At 57.5% G+C, this 14253-nt stretch overlaps 1 protein-coding gene across 7 annotated transcripts; it reads left to right on the top strand.

Moving 5' to 3' along the window:
• Positions 1 to 2034: 2034 nt before the first annotated feature.
• Positions 2035 to 13413, top strand: LOC129051345 (TBC1 domain family member 3G). Of its 7 annotated transcripts, none has more exons than XM_054536693.2 (14): positions 2035 to 2585; positions 4014 to 4086; positions 4227 to 4330; positions 5616 to 5655; positions 6139 to 6216; positions 6669 to 6776; positions 7109 to 7218; positions 8474 to 8522; positions 9048 to 9168; positions 9882 to 9976; positions 10371 to 10436; positions 10899 to 10998; positions 11369 to 11521; positions 12491 to 13413. In XM_054536693.2, the coding sequence occupies exons 2-14, from the start codon at positions 4015 to 4017 to the stop codon at positions 12985 to 12987; spliced, it is 1593 nt and encodes a 530-aa protein (XP_054392668.2). In that variant the 5' UTR covers positions 2035 to 2585; position 4014; the 3' UTR covers positions 12988 to 13413. The 7 variants fall into 7 exon arrangements, with proteins under 7 accessions (XP_054392668.2, XP_054392670.2, XP_063574668.1 ...); XM_054536694.2 differs by having other exon boundaries at positions 2036 to 2585; positions 4248 to 4330; XM_054536695.2 differs by lacking the exon at positions 10371 to 10436.
• The last annotated feature ends 840 nt before the right edge of the window (positions 13414 to 14253 follow it).

The raw sequence follows: 14253 nt of genomic DNA, 5'->3' as shown, positions 1-14253 counted from the left end.
ACCTCCCAGCATCCTCAAAATGAGAGGTGTGGGGTGTGCCTGTGCTCTCCTGGGTGGGCACCCCACACTCCAGGAAATAGAAACCGCAGGTCACAGCTGGCTCGAGTGGTGCCCACGGGGCTGCCAGCTTCCATCGTGTGATCTGCTGAGGCCAAAGCAGAGGACAGCAGCCCAGGCCCGACTCTGCAGCAGGGTGGGGGTAGGGGTGGGCTTGGGGGTGGGGATAGGGATGGGAGCCGCCAATGCAAACTGGCCCCTGGCTGGTTTCCTACCCTGCACCCTGCCATGCAAGGCCTCCTCTCCCACCCGTACCCCTGTCTGCCCCACCTCCACCCCTAGGCTGCCCCACACCCAGGCTCCAGAAGTCTCCCAGTATCCAGGAACTAAGGGCAACCACTGGGTTCCACAGCCCCTAGTCCATGGGTCAGCCACCCCTCTGCGTGCTGACAAACCTTGGCTCTCATGCCCCACCCCAAGCCAACCACACAGCCCTGTCCCCGCACCAGCATTATTACCGCCTCCTGATTTTGGCCCTGACAGCCCTGCTTCCTGGTAACCTTGCCCCCTCCCACCCAGCTCCAGGCAAGCCCAAAGGCCAGCGCCCTCCACCCACCCTTCCTGGGGGCCACTCTACTATCTCCTTGCCCAGATGTCTTAACCTGGCTTTACCAAGATAGAATAAATAACAGGGATGAGGCCCCGGACTCCGCCAGGAAGATGTGCCAAAATACTCTCCATTTAGAAGCGGGAACAGTGATGGGGCCTATGGATGACCCCAGGATTGTCACCCAAGCAGCAAGAAGGGCAAGGAGCCCGGTTTCCTTCTCTTACCCGGGGAGGACGTGGCCAGGGCTCCACAAGGCCTTGGAGAGGAGTGGGTAGGAGAGCAGATCCACCCTCCTCTTGAGGAAGCAACCACCACCCCCAGGAAGAGCAGATTGGGGCACACAGGCAGAGTCCCTGAGTGCTGCAGAGCAGGGCCAGCAGATTTGTACTCAGCCTCAGCCCCAGGGGAGCTGCAAGATAGACTGAGACCCTCACAGGTTGGGCTCTGTGTCCCCACCCAAATCTCATCTGGAATTGTAATCCTTCTGTATCAAGGGAGGAACCTGGTGGGAGGGGATTGGATCTGGGGACAGTTTCCCCCCTGCTGTTCCCCTGATAGTGAGGGAGTTCTCAGGAGAGCTAATGGTTTGAAAGTGTGGCACTTCCTGGTTCTCCCCTCACTCCCTCCTGCCGCCTTGTGGAGAAGGTGCCTGCTTCCCCTTCGCCTTCTGCCATGACTGTAGGTTCCCTGAACTGGGAGTCAATTAAACCTCTTTCCTTTATAAATTACCCAGTCTCAAGTATTTCTTTATAGCAGTGTGAAAACAAACTAATAACCCTTCCCTGAGGCGCCTTCTCCTTAGGCAACCAGCTGCCCCCATGCTCCTCCTCTGCTGCCTGTTCTTTCTTTTCCCCTCATGAGGCCCAAGTGATAAACAGGGCCAGCCACAGCCCCAGCCTCAGCCCCAGCCCCATCCTACTGCAGGCCTGTGTGGCTGCTGGAGAGGCCGTGCTCCTTTCCTCTCCCCAAGCCTGCCTGATACGCTTTCTGGATCTGCTGTTGCTGAATCTACAGATGCAGAGCTCCTGGATACGAGAGCCAAGTGTGCTTTGAGAGTAGGGTGGGTGACGTTGCTGATGAGTACAGGGGAGCAGGTGTTGATCGGGAGGACCCTGCACTGGGGCATCTGGACGTCCTGCCTCAGGACTTGAGACTCCAGTTGGATGGCACAGGCAGACTCAGCCCAGGTCAAAGTCGCCCCCTTGAAGTTTCATTTTATCCCAAGCTCTTTCTGGACCCTGGAATTTGGCATCCCCTAGGCCCTGCGTGGAAGGACAGCTGAACCAGGTTTTAGATAACATGTCTAGAAGAGTGAGCCCCTAGTGTGTGCCCTGCACTTTCCCCACAGGATCCTCTAGCTAGAGTATCCAAGGGTCATGGAGAGAAATACCCAGTTAAAATATCACAAATGAAGAAGTGATACCATCAGAGACACTAAAAAGACCATTAGGTAATAGTATTAGCTTTTGTATTCTGAGATCCAACAGCAGCAGTCACTTCCCTCCACCCCTATGTGTATCCCAGGACCACCCTGGGCAGGGAGAGCTGAAGTTAGGGAGCACCCATGGATGCTCTGATGCTGGCCCTGGGCCTCGGGGGTGACAGTGATGAGGAACTGGGTGCACACATGAGTGGGGCAGCCGGGCCTGGCCAGAGAAGCAACACACACATGTACAGACGTGTTTACCCACATACACGTGTGCACGCACGTGCACAAACACATCGCAGGCAGGCATGTTGATGCCTCAGGCAGCGGAGGACCCTGACTATGGGCCCTGCTGACCCGGGCAAGGCCCCATTGTGATGCGTGCCATGACCTCAGAATGTCACTGGTGCTTAGCACCTATCCGCTCTCTGGCCTGCCTCAGTGTTCCACAGCAGTTACACACAGGCAGTGGTATCTGTGAGCAGCTCTGTGGACTCAAAGGTTTTCTCCCTTGAGAGGCATAACCCAGGCCAGCTGATTCATCAGAATCAGGTGAGTGTGACCTGCTCTCTTCCCTCCAGGTTGACTTGGGGACAGTGGCTACGGTGTGGGCGGTGTTGGCGTCTGTGGGGCAGCCACCGAGGAGGGTCATCCCTGAGCACTCACCAGGCGCCCGTTCTACACTGCCCGTGTAGACGATTGGCTCTTTCGTCCTCCTGGTGGCTTCGTGGAGTGGGTGCTGTTCCCAAATGTACCCATTCGACAGATGAGACGTCTGGGGTCAGAGAGGCAGTAACCAGCCTGGGAATCCAGACTTGACCCTGAGTTTTGCTCTCAGCCCTGCCGTGTGCTGTGCTGGAATTCAGGCCTGAACCCTGTGACCTCCTTGCCCTAGATCCCAAATCTGCCCAGGTTTCCGATCCCGATGGGGCAGAGCCTGGTCCTGGCAGAGCCACTGGTATAGATCCACTGTGTGTGGGGTGAACAGGACGGTCCTCAGAACACCTCTGTGCCCTAAGCTGGGTCCTGATGGTCGCTGTGGGCCCCACTGAACACACATGGTCCCTTGTCTGGGGGAGCCTGCTGCCCTTGGGCAGCTGTGGAAAATGAAGGAGCCCTGGAGGGCTGGCTGAGGGGAGACTATCTTCCCTTCTGTTCAAAGGGGTCCAGGCACTAGGGTTCTCCCCAGGTATTTCTTGCTCTGTGTGGTCCTCTCAAGGCCTCGCCCTCCTTTTGCCCCGAGTATTCCCAGGAGGGACGGTCCATCCAGGTGTTCTCCAGGACCAAGGACCCACTGTTCTTCCTCAGTGACCCAGGAAAATGAAGCCTCCTCCTCTAGGGACAGCTCAGAATGGTGGACTCCACAGTCTCTCTGCGAGAGACGTGGTTTCCATGAGTACAATAGATCTTTTTCATCCCCAAACCGAACACCCTCCTGCTCAACAGGCGTTATTCCTAAAGTGGATTCACTGTTCAGACTGAAGGGCCACGGTAGCCAAAGTGATGAGCGGAGTAGAACCGAGCAGTCAGGAGAGATCTTGTTCCCTGTAGGAAACGGGGCATCTCTGTGGCCCTGAGCATCCCAGGAGGCCGAGTGTACAGAGACCTCTGGTCGCTGACACCAGTCTGCCTCCACTCCCTGGAACAGCCCATCATGGGCCCTTCACCCTTGGCAGGTGGAAACCATTCAAGTTGCTGGGGCAGGTGTGCCCCATTTCATGGCATTTGGGGACAACAGGATTCTCTGTCCAGGCCCCACTGTACTGAAGTCCTTGGGAAGATGCCCACCCCTGCTTGGGACTTGGGACTCCAGAGACTCGAGCAGCTGTGGGCCACTGGGTCTGGCCCCTTTTTACCTGGGGGTGGCAGTGGAATGGGGTTTACGCAGCCAGCCAGCATCTGGGAGCCTGGCAGGAGCGGTTCAGGTGTTCTCCGAAGCTGTCAGGTACAGTGTAACCTTTAGACAATTTTGTCTCACAGGATGGACACGGTAGAGGACGCGGACAGTTGGTGGGCACAAGAGCGAGAGGACATCATTATGAAATATGAAAAGGTACAAGTCAGTCTGCTTCTTGGAGGGAGGCCTCTTCCAGTGCGCCCTGGTCAAAGGGTCCTGGGCTCCCTAGGAGCACAGGGCAGGGACGGGTGGCCAATGCCCCCAGGCCCTTGCACCCTTTACCTTGGACCCCTCAGCATGCTCCCTCTGGGCTACAGGGACACGGAGCTCGGCTGCCAGAGGACAAGGGGCCTGTGCCTGTTGGAACCTACGGCAACATTGATCACTTTGGAATTCTGCAGTGAGTCCTCTGCACTCCCCTCACCCCTAAAGCACCTGTCTCAGCTCAGGGATGGGTTTGCTTTTAGAAAGGCCTTTCTGTCGCAGGACATGTCTTGCCAGGTCGGGTCAACCTCCTTTCCAGGGACAGAACTCCTCCCTGGCTCTCCTGCAGGTCCAGCCCGAGGTTGTTGTTAGGCCAGAGGTGCGGGGCCCATCTAGGGAGCCAGTGGGAATGGAGACTGGGCTAGGTCAGGCACCTGGGCTCTCAGCAGTTCTGTCGGCAAGTGAGCACAAGAGGAGCGGGGCAGCCTGAGGGTCTGCCCTGTCTACTTGGAGACAACCCCAGTGAGATCCAAGGGTTGTGGCCACAGGGTGAGGGGACGCCTGGCCCAGCCTTGAGGCTGTTGTCCAGCAGGTCTCTGAGGGCCCACCTGCCCCTGTTCTCCCCCATTCCCCTAGAGCTACAGCCCTCACTGTCCCATGAGGGGAAAAGGCATGGTGACAATGGAGGCTGTAGCCCTAGGAGAATGGGGGAGAAGATGGGCAGGGCCCCATTCTGGGCATCTCACAGTGAGGCCAGGGAGGCAGCAGGGCTTGTGGCTAAAGACCCTGGGTCTGGTGCTGGGAAGGGATCTGGGGCCAGGTAAGAGGAGCCCAGCCAGGAGCCCATCCCTCAGGGATCATAAGATGGAGAGACAGAGGATCCCTGGGGAGGTAGGGTGGGAGGGAGCTGATGAGCCGTGCCACTTCTGAAACGCAGGTGTGTGGCTCGGGTGCAGGGAGAGGCAGGTGGATGCTGGGAGGTCAGAACCTGCAAGGACCTTGGGGCTGTCAAGTGGGATGGGCCCCTGGTACACCCAGAGTACACCGGGCAGGTCTCAGGGCAGGCTCCCTTGACCCTGGTGGGGTGATGTGGTCACTCCCTGAGGGACTCCTGTCAGGGCCCGATTGCCCACTGTGGGCGACCCCCATCCCATCTCAGTGCTAACCTTTCTCAGCTCCAGCAGAAAGCACCACCTGGAGTCCAGGGCGGGCAGCCCCACTGGGCAGCCTGACCGCCTCCCACGCCAGGGGCCCCAGTAACCTCGGCCAGGCTGTCCCTGCACTCCTTCTTCTCCCAGGTCCTGCCCCTCCTGGGAGTCAGACCCACAGGAAGGCCCTTGTCCTCCCTTCTCTGTGCCTTCTACTGGGCTGAGCCCTGAGCTGGATAGGGACAGAGCCAGTGCTTTCTAGGGGTCTGCTCCCAGGCTGGGGTGGCTCCAGGCCCTGTGCAGGTCCTCAGCTCTGCCTGGGTTGCCTTACAGTGAGACGGAGCTGCCTCCTCTGGCTGCACAGGAGGTGAAGGTAAGAGCCTGATGCATGGAGGGGCTGGTCCAGTTATGTAGGGACTGGGTGTGTGGTCGGTGAGGCAGAGGAAGCAGCCGGCCTGGGCAGTGGTGGGTGAGGGCAACACGCTGTCACTGGGAGGGGCAGCAGTCCCTGCTGCACCTGACCCCAGGTTGCTGTTAACTTTGGCAGTTTGATAAAATTTTCAAAAGGAGAACCACAGTCCTGGCTTGGGGGTGGCTGCCTGCTTGTGTCACGACCCCACCTAGAGGCTGGGACCTAAGACTGGTGTGTCTGTGGCCTGAGGATGGTACATCCCGAGGTCCCAAAGTCAGCCCACTGGTGCTCATTTGCTCAAAGGCTCTCAGCCCTTGAGGTCTGCCCTTCCCTGGCTCCTTCCAGCTGGGTCCCACCAGGGCTCCAGAGCCCAAGATCCAGCATCCGCGGACGGCTCTGGGAAGCCTGGCAGCTCCGCTAACTCCAACATGCCTCATTTGACAGAATCAGCGGGAGATGAGACGGACGAGCAAGTGGAGGAAAATGCTGGGAGAATGGGAGACATATAAGCACAGTACAAAAGTAATGTGTGGGGGGAGAGGCCCCCGAAAGCACTCTCTGCAGAGACAGGGGACAGGCACCCATGGCTGTGGCCTGGCACCATCAGCCTCTCAGAGGGCGGGTGGCACACTGTCCTCACCTGGAGGACTGCAGGCCTGGTCGCCAGATTTCCTGCCTGTTCGTGCAAGCGTCACCTTGCTGGGAGGGAATCTGAATCTAGGGCTGGGACCACCCAGAGCTCAAGGCTAGGGATGCCCTGGTGACCCGAAGGAAGGAAAAGGTTCAGATCAGAGTTTCGACTCTCAGTGTCCATCCACTCTTTCAGTCCTGGGAAGGGAGACCCTGTCCCAACTTGATTTCACCTCTACTGAGGAATCATGGGGCCAAAACCGACAATTTCCAGAATCCCCGGGCTCTGGTCCTCACTGGGGTCAACCTGTGGCCTCGGACACCAGATTGTTTTCTGCCCACAGCTCATAGATCGAGTGTACAAGGGAATTCCCATGAACATCCGGGGCTCGGTGTGGTCAGTCCTGCTGAACATTCAGGAAATCAAGTTGAAAAACCCCAGAAAATACAAGGTACACTCAGCCAGAGCACAACAAACATGACAGGCCGTGTCAGGGGCCCAGGTCTGCAGCTGGATGGAGGGAACGTCAAGACCACCCTGGGGGGCTGGGGGCGAAGGTCAGATTAACACCCTGGGCACAGATGTTTACAGTCACCACAGACAAACTCAGCTCTGGTGACCCTCCCTGGCTTCAGTAACAAGCCAAAATGCAGCTTTCTGCAGAAGGAAACCTTCCTTCTGTCCTTTCTTCCTGAAGTGCTGACTGTGGGCTGACTGCCACTGGGGGCAGGGAGTCTTCCATCTGTTCTGAGGCTGCTTCCTCCTCTTGGCCCTGCCCTACAGATCATGAAAGAGAAGGGCAAGAGGTCATCTGAACACATCCACCAGATCGACCTGGACGTAAGCGGGACCTTAAGGAAGCATATCTTCTTCAGGGATCGATATGGAGCCAAGTAAGCCTACGGGAGCCACAGGGCCCCAGGGGAGATGGAGTGAACTAGAGGGATGGGGGCTTCCCTGGAGCAGAAGCCAGGGTCACCCAGGAGGGATGACAGAGCTGCCAAGAGCTCTCCTGGCCCAGGGAGCAGCCGGCACCATGAACCGAGCACCTCCCTGGTTCCAAGCCCTGGGTCAGACTGGAACATGTGGGGCCAGAACCCAGGAGGATCCTGAGGAGATGGAAGACAGTAAAGAAAATCATGCACAATGGTGAAAGGTGCTCTCCCTGACCCATGGGGACCCATGGCAAGACCCACAGGAGGGTGGCAGGATAGAGGGCCCATGACCCCCCCCCCCAGGCAACAATGACAGCAACCAAATGCTAGGAGAATTAGGGGTCCTGGAAACTCTCATCCAGGTCTGCTGGGAACATGACATGGCACAGCCACGTTGGCAGCCAGTTGGGCATTGGCTCACAAAGCTCAGTGGACTTGAACCACACGTCCCCAAAGTGTCACAGATATTGAACCCACCGATTTGAAAACTGACATCCACATGAAACCTGCATGCCAGGTTCACTGCTTGATTCCTCATCACTCACAAACGGAGCCTTCGGGGATGGCCTTGAACATGGGAATGGGGAGAGCAAGGCTGGTCCTCCCTTCAAACGGAAGACCCAGGGAGAAAAGGGAAGGAGGCAGTGATGCCCGCACGAATGTGGGTGGATCCTAGATGCATTTTGCTAAGGGAAAGAAGCCAGACCCAATAAGCTACCACAGTAGGATTCCCATTCCTAGGCCATTCTGGAAAAGGCCAAACCATAGGGACTGAGAAGCAGTCTGGGTGGCCAGGGGCTGACGGATCGGGGAGAGGCTGGGTGCATAGGGGCCACCCTGGAGACTTGGAGGATGAAGGAGTCGCTCCAGGAGGGGCTGTGGCGGTGGCCGGGAGACTCTGCACATTGGTTTGGAACCGTGGAGGAACTGTACACCCACAGACTGAACTGGCGTGTGTGCAAACTGAAAAAAAAAAAAAATCATTCAGAGTGAAAAGGATCAGGCAAGTCACTGTACAACTGGGCTATTTGCATGTCACAGATGTGGATTTTACTGAAACATTTCTTCAACAGTCTCAGGCCCTGAAGAGCTCACTGCTTATCTGGTGAATCATCTGAACCTGAAATAGGATTCGCTGTTAGGCTGTGTAGACAAAGTGAAACTAACAGCATCTGCACAAACCAAACCATAGCCCCTTTTCTCTGTTTCCTAGGCAGCGGGAACTATTCTACATCCTCCTGGCATATTCACAGTATAACCCGGTGAGTATTCCCGGCAGTGAGGTTCCTGGGCCGTATTTCCATATTCACAGGAGTGGGTGTCTGGTGGGGGTGTCGTTGCTTCTTTTAAAGTTAGTATTTGTGACCCACCAGGATATAGGAGGTAGGACTCCAGCTCACCACTGCCATAAACCTCCAAGCAAGGGAGTGGTCTCAAGGGGTCAAGCTGAGACACAAAGGAGTCAGGGCCTTGACTCCTGCTGTCACTTGGGCCTGACCACCACTTCTCAGAACAAGAAATGATGCCCTCCTCCTGGGGCTGCCCCGAAGCCCAGGAGCTTGGCAGCATCCCACACAGGATGGTGCTATCGGCAGACATTTTGGACAAGGTGCTGAAGTGCCTGATGGACTTGGCTCTTGTCATGGAATGAATTTGCATCCTGAGGAAGCCTCTTCTTCAGAGGAAGCCTCTCAAGTCACCTCTGCCCTCTCCAATGACATGAGTCCTCCCAGGTGACCTCAGCCCTCCCAGGTGATGTCCATCCATGGTAACTCTGGCTCTTGCAGGAGGTGGGCTACTGCAGGGACCTCAGCAACATCGCTGCCTTGTTCCTCCTTTACCTGCCTGAGGAGGATGCATTCTGGGCACTGGTGCAGCTGCTGGCCAGTGAGAGGCACTCTCTGCAGGGTAAGTGAACAGCTGCCCCAGGGACCTCCTGCAGCCAGACCTGGGGATGGCCACCCTGGCCAGGTGATCACAGCTTTCAGCCAAGGCACCCTCCTTTTGTCACCAGCTTGTTGGGAGACTTTAGGATGTCTCTGCTGAGGGTCCCACAGGAGTCCACGGCTGACCCCCAAAGCCCAAATCAGATGCCTTTCATCCCCATCAGCAGAGGGCATCTCATCCTCCCCGTGGCCACCCTCTGTGTCCTGGAGCCACACCCTCCGGCTCTGATTCGGTGCAGCTGACTCTCCCCTCCCTGAGAGTCCTCCTGCCCTCCAGCTGCCCGGGCTCCTGCTGCCATTGGTGCCCACGAATGGGCCGACCAAGCCCAGGTGGCAGCATCTCCCCATCCCCTGTTCCCTGGCCTGACCCCACTTCCAGGAGATGACCAGGAAGCCCAGCACCCACCGAGTTCTGGCCACCCTGTCGTGGCCTCAAAGTCAGGCTTGCCCTTTTTGCACCCTGGCCCAGGAGGCCTCCAGGAGAACCTCCAGCCAGGCTCCAGGGAATGTTCCCGCCCCACCTCCCCAGGGTAAAGGCCGCATGGTGGGGTCACCAGATGGGAGGGTGGGAGGCCTTGGGGTTTGGGGGCCTCTCCAGCTGCCCAGCTCTTGCAGCTGATGGCTCCACATCTTGGGGGAAGGCTCTGATTTCATGATGGGCTGGGGGATTCTCAGGATTTCACAGCCCAAATGGCGGGATAGTCCAGGGGCTCCAAGACCCACAGGAGCATGTGGTACCCACGTCACAACCCAAGACCATGTGGCATCAGGTGAGTTTGTGGTCCCCTCAGTTCTTCCCAGAGGCCCTGCCTCCTGTGGGGCTGTAGGAGCAGGGGAGCTGGAGCCCCTCGTGGGGCTGGTGACTGGCTGAGTCCCAGCCAGGGCCTGAACTGGGACGTCGGGTTCTCCATGGGCTGGGAGTTGGTTTCCTTTCCTCCTCCTCCTCCTCCTGGAGGAGACAGAGGCACAGGGATGGGGGCCCAGCTCCCGCAGAGCAGGGCAAAGGGCAGTGTGTCCACCGGGAGCATGGGAAGGTGACAGTGTTGTGGGGAGCTCTGGACACTGCCCAGTTTTCTGCACTAGGGGAAGGGTCTTCAGAGGCCCTGGAAGAGGGAGTTTCTTAGGGCAGCCCAGTGGCCTGAGCACCTGTGTTGCTTCCATCAGGACAAGGAAGATCTATGTGGGCAGTGTTCCTCGTTAGGCTGCCTTATCCGGATATTGATTGACGGGGTAAGGAGGCATAGGGAGACCCTGGCTCAGGGACCCTCCTTACCCTGCAGTGCCCTGCTTCCCCAGCCCGGGGGTATGGCTCACTCCCAGCCCACAGGAGGCTCAGGCAGGTCCCCAAAGGACACACAAGCAAAACCCTCTGCCCAAGAGGGGTCATCCCAGGGCAATGGCTGGGGCTCAGGCCCAGCCTCATGGCAGACTGGGCCAGGACCTGACTTGAGAGGGCTCAGGGAAGCCTCAAGCCCTGGGCAAGCCCCTCTCTCCAGGAGCCACATCCCCACTCAAATGAGTGCCCCCCATGAGGAGCTGCAAGACCTTGTCTGACCCAGCATCCTGGAGGGCTCAGGCGACCCTCATGGGGAAGGTCACTGACTCTGGAGACTGAAGCCCCAGTGTGCGCAGCTCGAGCCACCAGCCCCAGCCTGGAAGGACCAGGTTCTTTCACACCTGCTGTCCCCACAGATCTCTCTCGGGCTCACCCTGCGCCTGTGGGACGTCTATTTGCTGGAAGGAGAACAGGTGTTGATGCCGATGACAAGCATTGCCTTTAAGGTTCAGCAGAGTAAGTCTACGTGTGCCCAGTGGGGCCTGGGGAGCCCTGGGGTCAGACCCCGACTGGACCGAGGGCAGCTTCCACACACTGTCCTCATGATCCTCAGTTCTGGCCCAGAGGGAGGTCTGGCCAGGGGGGCTGGGCAGGACACTGTGACACCAAGTCCATCCCCCACATGACCCAGATGAAAGTCCAGAGTGTGGTGCGCACTTCCCTGCCCAGGTCACCCCCCAGCCACAGTCTCCTGTGTATATCTGGATGCCTGGGGTGGCCACAAAAGGATCCGGCACCGCCCAGTGGGAGACTGAAGTGGCCACGGGGTATGAGCTGTGACCATTCCCAGGTAACTCTCCTGGCCTGATATCCACCCTGTCCCTAGAGCGCCTCATGAAGACATCCTGGTGTGGCCTGTGGGCACGTTTTCGGAACCAGTTCGTTTACACCTGGGCCAGGGATGATGACACTGTGCTCAAGCATCTTAGGGCCTCTATGAAGAAACTAACAAGAAAGCAGGAGGACCTGCCACCTCCAGGTGGGCTCCAGTGCCATGTCACCCTCTGGGGTAGTCAATAGTAGGGGAGTGCCCGGGACCCACAACCCTACTACCTGGGCCTTCCTCTTCACCTTTTCTTCCTCCTCTTCCTCCTGCACTCTAAGAAGGTACAGGAGGCCCACCGGTCCTCAGGTCAGGCGCTCAGTGCCTGTATACTGGACGTGCTGTGCACGCAGGAGGGGGATGTGGGCAAGACCCTCCAGCAAGCCCCCTCCCACTTTCCACGGTGTCTCGCTCTCCCCCTCACAGGGCCCTCAAAGTTACTAGACGAGCCCAGACCCATTTGTGGGAGACCCCGCCCCTCCCTGCAAGCACCCACAGCCTCAGAGAGCAGCAGAGGCCCCTCACTCATGCACGCTCCTCCAAGGTTGCCAGGACAACAAGCCTTGAGCCAGGGAGACAAGGGAATCGGTGTCCCTGACCCCCAGAGCATTCAGGGAGAGGGCACAGGCAGGACCCCGGGCCCAGAGCCAGAGCCAAGAGGTCAGCCAGATGTGGGAACGGTCAGTCCTGGCATGGACTGGGCAGCCCAGGAGGGCAGAGGGTGTCCCACGTCCGGGCCCAAAAACCCACTGCAGAGACGGGTCCCCATGTGAGGTGGCAAGGGGCTGGGTGACATCCAAGGCCCCTCCCACCTGAGTTCTGACTGGGGGCCGTATCCCAGGCCCAACAGCCCTGGGATGAAGGTGTGTGGCAGGAAGCCCCCAGCCAGTCTGAATCCTGGGGGCAGTCCCAGGAGCCACCCGCCATGCCACGACAGCTTCCCCACGCCAGGCAGCACACACCCCTCCCTCTGAGATCAGCAGACTACAGGCGTGTCCTCAGTGTCAGGCCACGGGGGCCACACAGAGACCCCGAGGACTACAGAGATGCAGGCAGGTGGGGCCCAGCCCAGAAAGGCCTGTATGGGCTCACTGGAGACGCTGACCGCGTCTGTTTTCCTTTCAGCCAAACCCGAGCAAGGGTCCTCGGCATCCAGGCCTGTGCCGGCTTCACGTGGCGGGAAGACCCTCTGCAAGGGGGACAGGCAGGCCCCTCCAGGCCCACCAGCCTGGTTCCAGCGGCCCATTTGGTCAGCTTCCCCGCCATGGGCACCTCGTTCTTCCACACCCTGTCCTGCTGGGGCTGTCCGCGAAGACACCTACCCTGAGGGCACTTGGGGTGTACCCAGCCCGGCCCTGGCTCAGGGAGGACCTCAGGGTTCCTGGAGATTCCTGCAGTGGAACTCCATGCCCCGCCTCCCAACGGACCTGGATGTAGGGGGCCCTTGGTTCCCCCATTATGATTTCGAACAGAGCTGCTGGGTCCGTGCCATATCCCAGGAGGACCAGCTGGCCACCTGCTGGCAGGCTGAACACCCTGCGGAGGGGGTGAGATTGGCTTTCACTGCACTGAGTCACAACGTGGGCATGGACTTCCCAGCCCTGCAGTGCACCCAGCACTGAATCCAACCAGGGCACCCCCTTCAGAGCTAGGGACGAGCAGCAGTGCACTCCCACCTCAGGGCCTTGCCTCTGCTGCCTCCACTTGGAAAGTTCTCAGTTCCCTCCAGGTTTCTAGAAGCATCTGGGCCAGGGCTCATGGCTGGATAATTTCCCAAGGCTTAACAACCCAAGCAAGCTTCCCATCCTCGTTTTATTTTTTATTAAACTTATGAAAATTTATTAAGAAAGTGTGCAGCTCGAGAGACATTCAGAGATGGAACACACCAGCCCCAAGATCACAAAGCCAACCATGCCCAGCCCCTCCCAGTACCCCCAGCCCCACGACCAGCGTTCTGAATTCTGATGACACTGTGAGCCTGCCTTTGTACTTTAAACTCATGGAAGGATAACCACCTTCACGTTTTAAAATAAATGTTTCCTGTTGAATGATTTTAGATTTTAGACAGAAATATTCAAAAGGCACTACAGTGTCCTCTTACACCTTCCATCCGGCTGCCCCTAATAATGACGTTTTGCAGTCCCATGGCACATAAGAAATTTAGGCCGGGTGTGGTGACTCACACCTGTAATCCCGGCAATTTGAGAGGTCGAGGTGGGAGGTTCAGGTTCACTTGAGTCTACAAGTCTGAGACCAGCCTGGGAAGCATAGGCAGACCCTGTCTCTAGAGAAAAGTCAAAGAAATTAGCCAGGCATGGTGGTGTGTGCCTATAGACCCACCTAGTCAGGAGGCTGAGGCAGGAGGATTGCTGGAGCCCGTGAGTTCCAGGAAGCAGTGAGCCATGATTGCACCACTGTACTCCAGCCTGGGTGACAGAGTGAGACTTTAGCTCTTAAAAAAAAATTGAGAAATGTAACCTGAGTACAATCCTATTAACTAAATAATAATGTGAACTATTATCTAAGGTTATTAAGGCTAGAATTATCCCATTTTTGCCTAACTTCTTGTACCTGTCTGAAGATCCCACCTTGGACTCACCCTCTGCCTTCAGCTCATGTCTCTTCAGCTTCCTCCAGATGGTCCAGCAAACACACACCTGGGCTGAATGGTAGAGCTGATTGCTCATACACAAGGGTAGACCGGTGGGCAGGGATTTTCAAACTTTTGCAGTAAATGAGTTTTCCATGGTGTTCTGGAGAGCACCGTTTGAGAAACACTTTGATAGTGAATCTAGGCCTCAATATCCATCAGCTGCTCTAGCTTGAATTTTGTTCAAGCTCAGTGAAAACCTGCTCTGCATGTGCATGTGAAATGGGCAAGGATGAGT

This window comes from Pongo abelii, chromosome 19 (assembly GCF_028885655.2).
Source record: "Pongo abelii isolate AG06213 chromosome 19, NHGRI_mPonAbe1-v2.0_pri, whole genome shotgun sequence".
Taxonomy (NCBI): domain Eukaryota; kingdom Metazoa; phylum Chordata; class Mammalia; order Primates; family Hominidae; genus Pongo; species Pongo abelii.
Note: the sequence above shows the minus strand (reverse complement) of the source record. Positions and strands in the feature narration are given on the sequence as shown.

What these genes read in the sequence shown, in the direction of transcription:
- LOC129051345 (XM_054536693.2), top strand. Translation starts at nt 4,015, where the DNA reads ATGGACACGGTAGAGGACGCGGACAGTTGGTGGGCACAAGAGCGAGAG. An exon ending in CCAAGACCATGTGGCATCAG is followed by an intron (nt 9,977 to 10,370) that starts GTGAGTTTGTGG and finishes TGCTTCCATCAG; the next exon opens with GACAAGGAAGATCTATGTGG. An exon ending in GGAGGACCTGCCACCTCCAG is followed by an intron (nt 11,522 to 12,490) that starts GTGGGCTCCAGT and finishes TTTTCCTTTCAG; the next exon opens with CCAAACCCGAGCAAGGGTCC.